At 37.4% G+C, this 15,685-nt stretch overlaps 1 protein-coding gene across 14 annotated transcripts in view; it reads left to right on the top strand.

The window, feature by feature from the left end:
• Nucleotides 1-12,023, top strand: part of LOC110840873 (troponin wings up A) — a 28,295-nt gene extending 16,272 nt beyond the window's left edge. For 4 of the 14 annotated variants that reach the window (XM_087357738.1, XM_087357734.1, XM_087357736.1 and 1 more), the window contains 3 exons: nt 6,619-6,662; nt 7,371-7,512; nt 11,533-12,023. In XM_087357738.1, the coding sequence (XP_087213864.1) occupies nt 6,619-6,662; nt 7,371-7,512; nt 11,533-11,598 (252 nt within the window). In that variant the 3' untranslated portion in view covers nt 11,599-12,023. Of the gene's footprint in view, nt 1-277; nt 379-899; nt 1,001-6,618; nt 6,663-7,370; nt 7,513-9,251; nt 9,872-11,532 lie in introns of all 14 variants that reach the window. The other 10 variants (XR_015537546.1, XR_015537544.1, XR_015537542.1 and 7 more) reach the window with 5 other exon arrangements.
• The last annotated feature ends 3,662 nt before the right edge of the window (nt 12,024-15,685 follow it).

Raw genomic sequence — 15,685 nt, 5'->3', positions numbered from 1 at the left:
GATTTTTCTCGCTTGTAGCAGTGAGGTTACCACTGGCTCTTTCTCACACGTTAAAGTGTGCGGCTGATTCGTCGAACAATACTTGATATTTTTACTGTTCACCGAATGATAATCTGAAAAGAATTTTTGAATTGAAGTCCGGTGACGGGCCGGGCCACGAACTTTAAGACCACTCTGATGCATGAGAGACTGAGCCAGCGGCTGAATCTCACTTTGACTAACAAGAGAATTTGATTCTTGTGCTTCTTGCTTCTTCATCTTTTTCTCTCTGTTTTAGCCGAACTTCAAACAATTTGCAAGCAATATTGGAACAAAATTTACATATTAGAGGGTGATAAATGGGAACTAGAGAGAATAAGTAAAATGAAAGAATTTGAGGTAAAGCAAAGGGCTATTTTGTGCGAGTGTTTAATTCCATCCAATCAATGTTTTTCACTGCTCTAATTTTATAGTTTTGTTTTATTTTTTAATGTCCCCAATCTTCTTGGTATAACTGTATTGCATGGTAATCTTATTCACTTTCCTTGTTTACCCATAAATCCTTTTCCAGCTTACTTCCAGGATCTGACGTAAGTCATTTGTTATTGAGATTTTGGCGTTCTAATTGTTAATTTCATGAGTGTACATTCTGTTTCCGACGCTGAGCGTCCGTCCCTCACGGACACCGTTCGAGTCCGATCCAGCAGAGAACAGAGTTTTCAGGAATGACAAGTTATTAAAGAATATTTATAAATGTTTAACAGAATTAAACAACTTGCCAGTTCCGTTATGAAACATACGTCCAGCGACATCAGATGACGCACCGCAAACACAAACAGTTGTGCCATGTTATCACAGAGCAAAGTGAATCAGAGTGTGCACTAAGTGTGTACTTCACTTGAATATATTTGTTCTTTTAGATCTACTCAAGAATATCATCAAGGAGTATTACGATCGCGTGTTAATGTGTGAGGGTCAGAAATGGGATTTGGAACTTGAAGTGAGAAAGAGGGACTGGGAGGTATGGAGACAACGGAGTGTGTGGACGGAATTCCAATGCCCTCCCCACCTCCCCTCCTTGTGAAGTGGAAGGAATTTTGGAATTTGTCTACACTTCTCCACTTTTGAAGCAAAGTCTTCCCCCCCCCCCCCCCCATGACAGATTGTTTCTCCATGGAGAAGTCTGTAAACGCCTGTCCAGCCCCGGCTGAACGTTTGCATACTTCTGCTAAATTGGGCCGTTCGTACTTGGTCGTGACTCTGAGTGAAAGGAGCAGATAACTCAGTACTTAAACATAGCTGAAAGTGCAGCGCCCTTTGTTTCGTTCTGATATGAAGTGCTTCACTTTACTCAAACATAAACGGTTGATCACACCCCAATTACCCCTTCACCTTGCCCTCTCAGTAAATTATTTATTTGTCTTTGGGAATAGAAATGAAGTGGCTTCATGCCGGCCTGATATGACCCTAAAGCAAGTTGGACGGAAATTGAAGTGAAAATATTAAATTATAATAATGCATTTCAATGCTCCTAAAAATGAAAATGTGCAAGCTTCAGAGGGCTGGGTAGGCAGCCACACACCACAAGTAGATTCCCTGTGTATACACGCATAGACTCGTAGACTCGTTCATGCATCGTAAACACGCTAGCAGTAAAGACCATAGTAAAAGTAGATGTAGAAGTTGGCAGTGGTGCGAGTTCTGTCCTTTGACGCGCGCATGCTCCGGAATGCTTGGCCACAAGATCCAACTGTTCTTGAACGTGGCCGCCCTCTTTTTGTGCAACACTGTAATATCTAAATCCCCCAGCAGAATTTTGCTTGGCGCTGCATTTTCTGTGGAAAGTTTTAAGATCGTATGTTTCTTGCAGCCTCCTGCTGTATCCTTTTCTAACACTTAACCTCTGCTTACTGGCTAACTATCCTCGCCATTAAAATGAGACTAACTTTTCCCTCTCGTACAACACTTGGCTTTTCAAAGTATGTATGGTTAACACTCCACGTTTTGGTTTGCATTCTTGTTTATATTTTTGTTTGGTTCGCATTGCATATTTTATTTGTAAACACACTGCTACAAGGGCTTCATACAACACTACGACTTTACACGTTTAGTGGAATATGTCAGAAGTTTTAACTCCAGCTACTCGTTTGTTTTCTGCCTTGTTCACTTCCCTGTTGTTTTTGGTAACCGCCCACCTTATAACTCCTCTGGACTGCACACGTTTCTTCCCCTCCTTCCTCTTTAACACCGTACAAATAGCCAATTGAGATCACCGTTGCAGTGTAAATACATAGAGCTGAAAGTTTCCGAAACATACATGCGTAATTGTCTTGTGAATCGACAGAGGGCTGCTTGTTCCTGACAGCTATATATGTTTCCCAGCAACTGATCCACTAACTCATAGATTTCTTTGTACCTAACTTAGTGCTGCGTAGCTTGGTTGCATAACCCGTCAGTCGATTTGGACAGCATCTTTGAATAGGATAAGAGTTTTCCAAAAAACCCTTTTTATTGCATGCAACAAAGTATGGCACTTCATATTTTTATAATGTTAAATTAGTTGATGCTACACCTATATTCCACAATAACGTGTCTTGTAAGATGTCCAGGGGTAACGATAAACAGAAGCCGATGTGTGACTTTTATGCTTGATACAGGCTGTTTTCAAAATAATCAGTGGGACGACTTTTTGATCTCACCGTCAACTCACACTTCATTTTCCAAGTCCCTTTTAGAACAAATGTTTCGCCGTCAGATTTCGCTAGAAGCAACCAAGTGCCATGCTGCCCTGCACTGCAGCAGCGCGGCCAAACCTGACCAAGACCAGTGGACACCCCTCACCCCCCCCCCTGCCCCTCCCCGAGCGAGGAAACGTGTCTTTGGTATCGTTTCAGAATTCTGCGTGATGTTTCTGATTCAAATGTTACGAGTCTCGTCTCCAAGAACCACAAATGTGCTTAGAACAAAATTAATAAGGCGTCTGTTTGAAACCCAACTTCAGAAACACCCTGTTGCAGTGACTGAAAACTATGCCATGGCATAAATCTGGTTTATTCAATTGTTTTGCGATTCTATTACGTATTAAGTCTGGCACGTACTTGCAAATAAGCACGTGTATCTCTGATCAGAGTTGGTTCGAATAATAAGAACATCCAAAATACAGAATCGGTGATGGACGTTATGTCCAGAATACTGTGTAATCAGTTGCTACTATTCATTGATCATCGTGTTGTCGGTTGTCCACAGCTCTTCTTGGAAAGAGAATATCACATCATTCATAAATATGATCCCTTTTTACTGTGTAGTCCTTCAATTTCTATTTACATAATATTCAGATAAAGTTATTGTTTTTTACTTGCATGTGCAGTCCGTAACTTTAAGATGACAAGGCGGGAAAATAAATCTTTACTTTATGAACCATCGCCGTGGATTGCGATAAGCCGTTTTGTAGAACAAGTTTCGTGTGTAACATGAAAAACTATATATATCCCTTTTCTTCACAGATTATATTAATTTTAAATTAATTTATATTAACCGAATTAGTAGCCTTCTGACATCAGAAGATGTAAACAAATGGCAGGCCAATTAGATGCGCTTGGTGAGCTGCTTTCACTAGAAGTACCGATTGTATAAAAATAATTTTAAATGTGACCATTTAGGTTGGATATTCATGAAATTCATCAAAGTACGTCATAGCATGGTGTTACTTTGATGATTTGAGCCTTGTGTTTTTGTTTCGCTAAATTAAACACAAGAAAATATTTTAAATTTTCAGGAACATTTTTATAATTTTATTTAATTACTTTCTATTAGTTAATCGTACTTTCAAAACTTAAGAGAAATTTTCCCTTCCAAAGTCTGTAGCAGTCACTCTAATGTGTTTGTCATCATTATAAGGCCAAAAATTCCCTGTTGCCAACTTGGGGTTGATTGTCTGTTAACTAACCCAGGGGTCGGCAACCTGCAGTCCGCAGACAGCATGTAGCCCTCGCAACCTATTAACTCTGCCCGTCACATGATTTGGGAATTAGCCAATACAAGAAGGGCAACAATTTTTTGCTACTGATGAACATTGGTAACTATATATATATATATATATATATATATTTATATTCATTTGTTTCATTTAATTTATTTTTGTTATTTCTTGCCATTACGCTTATGTTTATATATATATACATATATAAACAAATGAGCATCTTGAAAATTAAATTTATGACGTTAAAACCGCAATAATTACATAAAAGTAAATGTTTCCATTTAAAATTAAACTAAAGCTAGGTTAAGTCACTCGCATTTTCTCATAAGAATGTTTCTTCACAGAAACAAGTTTCATTCCTGTTAGTACCATATTCGGGTCTTACAAATGTAATGTCGAAAATGTTGAATATTATAGGACATAAGTGCGAATATAGAACAAAATCTTGATGTGATGATATGTTAACATTAAATTGTTGTCTGGAACATATTTCTTTTGAGAGAATTGTACTGCGTTGAAATGTATTATGTCCTCTATGTACTTTAATGTTTGTGTAATACAGTATATTCTCATCCTTTATTTTCGAGAATTTTAATGTATTTTATATGACCAAACGTAGATGCATTAGTAACAGATGATATGTAATAATTGTTAATATTAATCGATCTTTAGACATTGTAAGGCTCGAAGATGTTCCTAACAGGACCTAAAAATTTTGCCTGAAATAAAAATATTCTTAAAATTAAGTCGTAGGTAACGGAATCTGTCTTTAGTGTAATTTTGGAAACACCAAAACATGATGAATACGAATACGACATTGTTCCGTTGTCGAGACCACATGACATTTAAGAAAACAATATAATATTAAAAACTAAAGTTTTATTAAATTATCAATGAACTGAAATGAAAACTATATGAGCGCTAATAACGTATTTACAATAACCTCAGTTATATGGAGATATACAGCTATTTATTTTCCGTTTTAAATTGAATAACAGCTGTTCTCTTCATGTTAAGAAAATACAGTTTCTCTTATTGTCCAAGACATCAATTTTTCTCTGTGCCCCTCACTAATCACATGAATAGCCAATCCGGCCCGCGATAATAAAATGATTGCCGACCTCTGAACTAAGTTATCCATTTATTCTACTCCTCTTCCGGTTTGGCAGTTGATACAACCACAGAAATAGCATCAACTTCTTTTCTCCCCAATACCTTTAGCACGACCCACTGCAAGTTGCCAGGGACGAATTCTGTTTAGTTATAAATAGTCGTACAGATTAAGATTTGAGGTTCTCACGGCGGTGAGTACGAAGATGACTCATTTCTTCGTGGTAGCTCCATGTAGTCCGGTATAAGTTTACAAAACGTTTCAAAGGTCCTTCCTGCCTCCATCACCTTTATGTCTGAGGCAAGAAGGACCTCTGAAACGTCGGTAAAATTCTACCAGAAGACACGGCACTACGACCCAGAAGACCGCCATCTTAGTCATATAGTTCTCTCCTTCTATTCGTTCATGATGAGTTTTCGTAAATACCAGGTTTACATTCCTATGCCTGACCTATAACATCCTTAAAATGCCCGAAAGATTTCTCAGAACGGACATTTTTTAAATGTCTAGTTTTTCCCCATTAGTAGTTTGAATCAAATTGTTCGTAAGGAAAGCACGTTCATACAAAACTTCATAAAGTTACTTTATTATAAATAAAATAATTAATCGCTTTAGGCCTCCTTCTCTGTCTCTCGCATAACAAACGTGCCTGTGGACTTGCCTCAATTTCCTGTTGTTTCGACCCGAACTCATTCATTACACCGCAATAAAACACACATCTTCATGGCTTTCTCAGTTATAGAATTAAACCATAACCTGTGTTTAATGCTTGTATGTGCATGGGAGATGATGTTGCAATGTAAATTACAGCCTGGGTTTTATATTGTTGCAATGTTTGTTGTGTTCTTCTCTGTTTTAAATGTGTTTATGTAAGATAAAATAATTTTGTATGAAGACAGATAACTTTTAATTTTCATAAATTCTTCAGCATGCTCTAAGTGCGTGCATTTAACCATGTCTCATGAACAAATGTTATGAATCACAGTGCGCAGGCGCGCATCTCATGGCGATAATTTATTAAATTCTCTCCCTCTGATGTAATTTGCCAAGCGGTAGAATTTCATTAATGTAAATAAGACTATTTTCTAATACTATATAATTATTATTTTCGGGAGTTCAGATCCCATGTAGGAAGTTTCATCTTTATTGTAATGCGAAAGAATATCTTAATAAATTGGTAAAAATCGGCTTCGGGTTAAAATTTAAAAGAAACAATGATTCATAGTGGTTGGATGATTATAATTCTGTTGTTACGAGCTCTTTAAATCCTGTGGCCGAGAAAACAGTTTCGGGGAGCAGAATTCTACATGGAACATTTCGGTTTTACCATTTCGACACTTAAAATGTCTGCAGAGAACTCGGCCGAACCTGGACCCTTGACCAAGGCAGTTCCTTCACGTACATTTGTTCATGAAATGTGGGAAATAAATAAGTGTCTGACAAGTATTTAATTTCTTTCACTGAATTTAAAAGTATCAAAAAATTTAAATTAGATTAACTATTCGCACATCACAATAATTTTCTAATTTCTCTTACATCATTCCAACAGATCTCCGACCTCAACAGTCTGGTGAACAATCTCCCGGGTAAATTGTAAGTATTCCATGACTTAAACTTCAATAATGATAAATTGTGGAAAGAACTACTATGAAATCACACTAATTTTCTTTGAATAGTATTTTCCATAATTTTCTTGTTTCCGCTGTAATAATGTAGTATATTTTGATTCTGCGAATTACAAACAAATTAATTCCCTCAACTTTCTTGAATTAACTGAAAGCACACACAAAGAAGTTGATAGTTGCCAATATAGACTGTTAATTTCTTATTGCCCAGTCCGCAGAATTGTGTATTTATGTTCTGTTACAGGAAAATAATTTCAGTTTCTTCGTTCAGGCATGTTTTTCACTTTTTATTATTTACAATTATATCCGGATTTACCACTCAGAAACGTGAGCCCTGTCGGCCACACTGACCGCGTGGTGTAGGGCCCGCGGTTTGACCTCTCAGTAACTTGGAGCGTAGGATCGCATCCAACTAGAGGCATTTTTCCATGTTGTGCAGTCCTGTGTAGGTAGAGACCTAAGACAGATCAACTCCTTATCCAAGGAGCCCTACCAACTGTAACAAAATGGTTTCGGAACCACAGATAAGGAAGCTGAGGTTCTCCAAGAAATGTAGAGCCAGAGGGGAAACATTAAAACGCGAGCAACACGTTCATTTGTTTTTGTTTCCTACAAAATATTTTCTGATAATGAACGACTTAAGTATTAATTCCTTGCGACGTCTTGTGTCCTACAGCCAAAAGCCCACACTGAAGAAGGTTTCTAAATACGAGAACAAGTTCGCCAAGCTGCAGAAGAAAGCAGCGGAGTTCAACTTCCGCAACCAACTCAAGGTTGTCAAGAAGAAGGAGTTCACCCTCGAGGAGGAGGACAAGGAGGTCAGTACTACCACGTGACGTCATAGTAACACAGTGCTCGAATTGGGTTGGCAAGATTCTTTGTAGATAAATTCTTTTCAGCCAATTAATAGGACTTTTAATTGTGTCACAAGATTGTACAATCTGACTGCCTGTTCAAGGTCCATCGACGGTATATCTTCTCGATTTACAAACACGTCAGTCGATAACTGTCATTTCACATTTTACAACTTTTAGTATTTGAACTAAATTTCTCTCTCCCTTGCAGGTGAGTTATTTTATATAGTAATTCTCGCTGAATATTATAATTTACTTCTCATGACTTAACGAATCCTAGTACGCGTAAGAATACATATTTTAGTGAAGAGTTTACAGATTGGGGGTCATAAAGATTAGCGCACGAAATGATACCCTCTTGAAAGTTCAAAGAAAAGCTTTAATATTTATATAATTTTACATACACATCTATGAACACGGAAAACAATTTATGGAAATTTATCCTTAATGGATTACATGCTCAATAAGATCATCGTTCTGTAGTGCAACTTTGGAAACAAAAATTGTTACGTTCTTGACCACTCGACAGGAATTATGCCCCGTAATTTCACCACGTATCAAAACAATCAAGGCCTTGAGTTATATTAGTGTGGCTGTTTTTTTGAAATATTTTTCCTTGAGGTAACCCCGAAGGAAGAAGTCTCAATGGCTTATGCCCCGGTAATTGATTGGCTACTTGTGTCCACGTCCATGGAGAGCAGAATATCGGTCGCCACTCAAAAGCCCGGAATAAACCCCTGCGAATTTTTCCTTTGGGGTTACCTTAAGGAAAAACTTTAAAAAATTGCAGCCTCGGTGATGTAACTCAGGGCTCTGTTCAAATGTGTGGTGAATTTACGTAGTCGCTCGTGTTATCGAAGCTGCACGACAGAATTTTCGTCTTACTGAGCAAATAATCCAAAAAGGATACATCTCAATGAATTGTTTTTCGTGTTTACAGATCATTATATGATTATAAAATTTTTCTTTGAACTTTAAATCGAGTGCCATTTTGTAGGATGTCGTATGTAAAATGAAGACGTCTTGGGCACCGTGTACCTGTTCTGAATATGCCTAAATGGGGATAAATGGTATAATTCGAAGGATAGATTTTAAGAGGGACTAGAGCGGTTTCTTTTGGATATTATAATACGAAATAAAGAAGAGTTACTTTAAAATTGACGGTTTCGAACTGTGGTTTATGTGACTTTAGTGATGATAAGTGTTGAAAGTACAAAACTTTGTATCGTCAAAAAAATAAATCTAATTGTCAACGATAAAACTTTCGCACATCGGAATGTTCATACGTGGAATTCTTCTGATGTTAAGACTAATTCAGACCGATGTCTTTATAAAAGACATTTTGATATAGATCACTATTTGGTGGATTCAAAATAGAGATAGAAATCAAATACTTACAAAATTAAAATTGCAGACCCTGAAGGGAAGAGACCAGTTTGAAGACAGACATAGATGGGAGGAAATGTAAAAGTGGTTCTTATGGAAATAGGACGGTACGACGTGATCTGGGCACATCTGTCTGAGGACTGTGACCAACGGCAGCCATTTATAAGCACGTAACTGGCGGTCACGTTGCTTATTAAAAGCAGAGTCAGGATGAAACAACGCAATTCGAGCCTCTGGGGATGATTTTCCGTTCTGAATGTGTCCTCGTTTATTCGCATTCGTGTGTGAACTGTATCTTTACTTATCTCACCCCACAGGCCAAGAAGTCGGAAAAAGCAGACTGGCAGACGAAGAAATAGTCACACAGACACACAGCATCCCTAGAACAAAACACTAAAATTTGTATCTGTCTCTAAAGTTTTTTTTTATTTATCTGGATGTCAAATTGAATTTTGTCCTGACCCAGTCGCATTCTCATTAAATAATTAATACAGCAAGTATTTATACCTCACACTTTTCGAATGTTTCTCTTAAACTAAAGCAGTTCGGAACGTGAAACACACACACAAACAGATTTTTACACTTTTTGAAATATTTCTTCTGAATATTTAATGGCGATATATTTTTTGTTTTTGTTTTATGTTAATTTTGTTCGTTTTTCGTGTCTTATTTTGTGGTGTCTTTGTGGCGTGAATTTTGTGCGATTGGTGGATGACGTCAATGTAGCGTAGCTGTGTTTTGTTTTATCTATCATATATTTCCCCACCAAAGTAGAATATAAATTTGTGCCCTCGTATATTTTAGAGTTACAGCCTGTTTTCTTTCCGACTTGTTCTTTTCACTTTAACATACAAAATAATGTTGAATAAGACAGGAGTCAGTTAAGAGTTACCGCAGTTGCAAGAACCCAGTCCGTCATGGGAGGAGCTTCGGAGAGGTGAGATATTGAACTCAGCAGAACTCCTCACAGACTTGCCTGCTAGGTCATAGACTTCTGAAATAGTCAGTTGTGGCTTAGAGAAGCAGAATAAGAAAAGCAAAATGTGATGTTTAAACTTCATTCCATACGTATCGTCATTCAGTTAACTTCCCTACTGTTTGAGAATAAAACAATAACACAAACTGGTTTCTTAATAATTTCACTTATCAGTAATGTAGATTCTCTCAGGATTTAAACTTAATATCGTATTCTGTTTCTACAAAAAAAAACTGCATATTGACTATTTTAGAAATGACGTGTTTTTAACTCTAAAAATTACGATTCTGTATAAGCCTATCAGCTGGTTAATAGTTTACCTGAACAACTGTCATGAGAATTTAAGGTTTTAACAGCGAAGAGGTTTCAGATTCTGTTATTGTGTGTTGAGACGCCGCTTAGTTTCGGAGGAAAATACTGATTCCAGGTTCCTCCAAAATGTCAAAACGACAAGGTCACTCAGCTCCAAAGACCGGAATCTGAAGCTAGCATCAATGATGACGTAGTGAAATATTCTTAGTCTTGTCACAGGCTTAACTAATCCTTGCTGCCAATTGGATATATTAACCGTTGCATGCGGACATAACCCTTCTTTATATTATTTTCTTAATTTCCTCTCTGTTTGTCTTTGTGTGTTTATATCTTTTACAGCTTTCACTTCACAGTGAAGATCGCTTCGTGACTTGGAAACTTGTTACAGAGATTTCAATTCAAATTAACGCATTGAATTTATTTTACGTCTGTCTTATAAAAAAAATTGTAACATCTGTCAACGTGTTTTCCACTTTGGCCTATTAGAAACACAAAATTCTGGCTCTGGTAACAAAATGAAACATAAGTTTATTTCCCGAAAATCAACGAAATTCGGATTGATTCTGTTGTACTTATTTGAGTATTTTTTTTTTATAAAATCTCTTTCAAAATGTGAACTAGGAGTAGAACCCATTGAGTTAAATTCATCCTATTTTATGACCATTTCTAAATTGTAATTTTTTTTTCTCAAAATTCAGGGTATAATTTTTAAGGAACGAATGTATGTAGCCTTATAACTTAAAAACCTCCATACACTTAATGAGACGTATCCCTGTCTTTCGTCACGTAACTTTCCAAGTCACGAGTTCAACTAATTTCTTTGGTCGGTCATTTATACTGTATTCCTATACCACACGACACTCTGCCGACCACCTGTAGCTGTAGGACACTTCGTATGGAGTGCTTCAGTGTTTTAAAGCATTTTATTGTGATTGCTCGTTTCGGTACCTAAAAATTTCATGCATAACGAAGTATCTAAAATGATACAATTTCATGAACAGTATGGTTACTTAGTGTAAATAAAATACCATTTTCTGTATTCAGTGTTTATAATGTTTAATAGGATTTGAAGTTTTTACGGCGGTGAGTTTGAAGATGGCTGTCTTCTGGGTTGTTGCGCCGTGTGGTCTGGTAGAAGTTTACCAACGTTTCGGAGGTCCTTTCTGCCTCCATCATCAGGGCGAGCCCTGATAATGGGGGCAGAAAAGACCTCTGGAACTTCTGTAAACTTCTACCAGACCACACGGCGCAACAACCCAGAAGAAGGTGTCATCGAAAATTTTCTTAGTATGTTCTTTTCTTTATTGCAGAAAAAGCCAGATTGGTCAAAGAAAGGCGAAGAAAAGAAGGTAGGGGATAAAGAAGTAGAGGCATAAGTTGGATATTTCTACTTTCTCTTTTATTCGTATAAATTTTAAAAGCAGACCTCATAGGGAGTTTACCGAACACGTGCACTCAGATATATTGCCTGAAATGAATTAAATTACTACTTGGGAATCAATCACCTACAGATGGAGGAAGAAGAACTTAACTACAGCATCCCGGAAGTAAGATCTACAACGTTCACTGTGATTTTATGTTATTTTTTTGTTCGTTTTAAATCTAGGAATATTCGATTTTGTTGTGTTGGCATGACGCCGTATACACCTTGTAGTTGTCAGCTGTTCTCTCTGCCCTACTGTAAACATCTCGGCTCTCCTTGTCAATATGTTTTCCACCCCTACATATAGGGGGCGCAAATGAACATTTGTTGTGTGTAGCAATGTACAAGGTCATAATTAAAGTTACTCATGTGATGTTACCCTTGAATTTCCCATCGTAAAGCATTCTGCAGCAAACCTTATCGAAATAAACCTAGAATTTCGCATAAACACGTTATGTTGTTGAAACGAATAATTAAAATTCAGTTATTGTGTTATATATTCAGTTCTTAATTAATATGGAAATTAAAATAAACGAAATTTATAACATTTTTTAACCTTCAGTAAAATCTGTGGTTACTTCTGTATGTGATGGTTGTCCACGGTCTATACGACTTTGGTTTACGAGATCATCCAAGTTAATGCAGATACCAGCGGTTACTAAATGTTGAAGCTAGATAAGTTTGACAAATTACGGTTTATTACAAATATTTTTTCTCTCTAAATTCCAAAAAAGTGTACTGTGCGTCATTAAATTGTCCTGTGTATATCAATGAATCCTTCCACCGAGAATGTTACTGTTTTGATAAAATTTATTTATTTTTAGTGTTTCTACAACAAATGTTTCAAAACGTTGTCATTATTTTTGTAAAACTATGTGGGTGGTGGTATTCTGGGCCGTTATGACGTGTAGTCTTGTTGGTGGTCACAAACGTTTTGGAGGAACGTACCGACTCCATTTTTAATTCCGCACTGACGATGGGTTAAACGGCTTTGCAACCCAGAACACCGTCATCCGTATTTCTACATCTGTAAACACATGATGTCGTCGTATAACTAATATCGAGAAGCTTCTTAAGCCGTTTTCACACAGACAGGAGAGTTTACTGTGAATCTTTTCCCGACGCCAAGGGATCGCGGAAATTTCTGCAACTGCCCAAAGGTTTTCTGCAGCGTATGCCAAAAATGTGGCCAACCTGTCCTGTTTCCTGTTCCACTTCTATGTTATTTGTGTCATACTGCATCAATTTATGTACTAACGGTGTTCTTAGGCAATTTCATAATGCTGAATCAACTGCCCAGTTTACTTAGCGTGAAAATACATACGCTAGAATGTCTCTGAAAGCGATAATTCAGGAAGAATGTAAGAAGAAGTGATGGTGTTGAGATCTTCTCACGTAATTCTTTCGAAGATAGTCCTGTCGGTTTCCGCCGCCTTCATATTAGCTGTTTAGTACATTGTTTCTCATCCCTTGATGACATTCGATCATACTAACAAAACAAAGGTACCAAATGCAAATAAGCGTCAAATCTTTAGCCAACTTTACCAAGTGTCTACTACCAGTGGCCTGTATATTGCGTCCATTATGGCGGTTTCAGGTTCACGTAACAAGCAGTTATTCCTAATGCAGACACCACTTGGTGGTTCGCATATCCAGTGCGCAAAGAACATTGTGTTGTGTTTGTGGTACATCCAGTTAGTCGATTATTGTCCTCAGGTTTACGTGCCTGAAATTGTTACTTTATGTGGGATAAACCGAAAATTTCTCTGTGAATATCGTAACTGCATCGTCTATCAACGGTTTTAACAGCATCAACCTTCAACGCAGTTCATATCTGAGACCCGACGTCACGCATTAATTGAGAATATGTTTAGATGTATTTGTTCAAACATTTGAAAGCCGGTCTTTGAGAATTGTAAGAAAGACAATGATATTAAGAAGTTTACAAAACAATAATTTTGCCTGTTGCTTTGTATGGGTGCGAAACATGGTCTCTCACTCAGAGGGAGGAACACAGATTGCAGGTGTTTGAGAATCGGGTGTTGAGAAGATATTTGGGTCTCGGAGAGAAGACGATGGGACATGGAGAAAACTTTATAATGACGAACTTAAAAATCTGTACTCCTCCCCCAATATTGTCAGGGTGATTAAGTTGAGAAGAATTAGATGGGCGGGGGATGTAGCGCGCATGGATGGGACAAGAGGTGTGGAAGCCTGAGGGCAAGAGACCGCTGGGGAGACCTAGACGTAGATGGGAGGATAATCTATAATATAAAATAGCCCATACAAGCAATATACTCCTTTGTTATGTAAAGCAGTGAGCTCGTACTGATTCCTTCATTGTTGGTGAAGAGAATGACTGTTAATAAATGTCCAAATCGCATGATCTCCTGTTTCTTGCTCGTCTCTGTTGTATCCAGCACGAATGAGTTCCTCCAGGACACGCAGCGTAGACTCCCAAGTGGATGGAATGTAGATCTGGTACGATATTTCCTGCGGGTGCCAACGGTAAGTAACACAAGTCGCTGAACCACTAATATTGTCAGACTTATTTGTATTTATTTAGCGACGTCAGTAGCTCAAATTATATTCTGTCGGACTGGATGACGATAAGTGACAATGTGAGGCTTTTGCCTTGAACGACTGTGAAGAAAGAGTCAGTGTCTCTGAGCCGAGACTTGGCCCTCAGTTTGGTGATTTTTGTTAAACAAAATGTTTGTCCTAGTAGAGTCAGAGGGAATGAGGAAGGGCTCGAATTTAATGGCATGCGCCAGTTACTTGCCTGTGCTGATTATGTCAATTTTATGGGGGGGGGGGGGGGGTTACCAAAACCAAGAATGCAGAAACTCTCCTACAGACTAGCAAAGAATGTAGACAAAGATAAACACGTGGGCATCAACATCAGCAGCAACGGCGGAACATCATTTGAAAATGTTTCAAAATTTAAGTATCTGGGAACAAAAATAACAAATATAAATTAAGAGTAGAATACACTCGGGGAACCCTTGTTTTCATTCAATTCAAAAACTTTTTATCATCTCGTTTACTATCCAAAACACTAAAGATTAGAATATACAAAAATAATTTTGCCTTTTGTTCTGTATGATTACGAAACAAGGTCTCTTACCTTGAAGGAAGAACGTAGATTACAAGTGTTTGAAAACAAGGTGCTCAGGAAGACATTTGGATCTAGGAAGGATGAAATAAGTGGAGAATTTAGAATATCACATAACGAGGAGCTGCGTGAATTGTACGGGTCACCTAGCATTAGTGAGGATGGTGAAATCTAGGAGGCACATGGAGCACGCGTGTGGGGAAGGCAATGGGTGCACATAAAATTTTGTGGGGAACCCTACTTAGGCTGATGTAAATTTATTCTCGTAAGACTGGAGAAAACCATGAAATACGTATACGCGACAGGCAGAATTGGAACTTAGTGTTTGATGCAATTTCGATGAGTTATTCAGAGGTGACAAGGATATTTTTCATATTAATGTTGTTTGGTTCGAAGAATGGAGTTTTATTTAGTCTGAAAATAAGCAGATCCGATATAAGAGAACGGTCATGTAGCCTAAAAGTATCTTATTTACCAACTCAGCATTACTTTATGGTCTTTAATTTTCTATGTACTAATATCGTCGTCTAAATTATATTTAATAATTCAGTCCGTACCGCAAAGAAAATATTTCACCATTACAAAAATCAATTTATTACTGCTGTTTAAGGAAATAATCCCTGTTTACAGTAAAAATTCTATGGATCTCATAAATATATAATCCAGAGTTATTTGTTGTTAAATGAAGTCGTACAGTGGGTACAGTTACCACTGGACTTTAAAGGGTGAATGATCATAATGGTTCAGATATTTCCAGATTTGTGATATTCAAGGGTTAGGACGGAATATATTGCCCGGAACTAATCAAAGCAGTAGCAAGGCGATGCTTTCCGATGTCCACAGACATAAATTCTATTTGGATAGGGATAATTTACATACCAGATGAAGGAATTTTTTGTCATACATACTTACGTACTGAGATAAA

This window comes from Zootermopsis nevadensis, unplaced genomic scaffold (genome assembly GCF_977971745.1).
Source record: "Zootermopsis nevadensis isolate Lab colony 2312 unplaced genomic scaffold, Znev_1.0 Znev_ptg000028l, whole genome shotgun sequence".
Taxonomy (NCBI): domain Eukaryota; kingdom Metazoa; phylum Arthropoda; class Insecta; order Blattodea; family Termopsidae; genus Zootermopsis; species Zootermopsis nevadensis.
The sequence above is the reverse complement of the archived record's forward strand: the minus strand, read 5'-3'. Positions and strand labels throughout refer to the sequence as shown.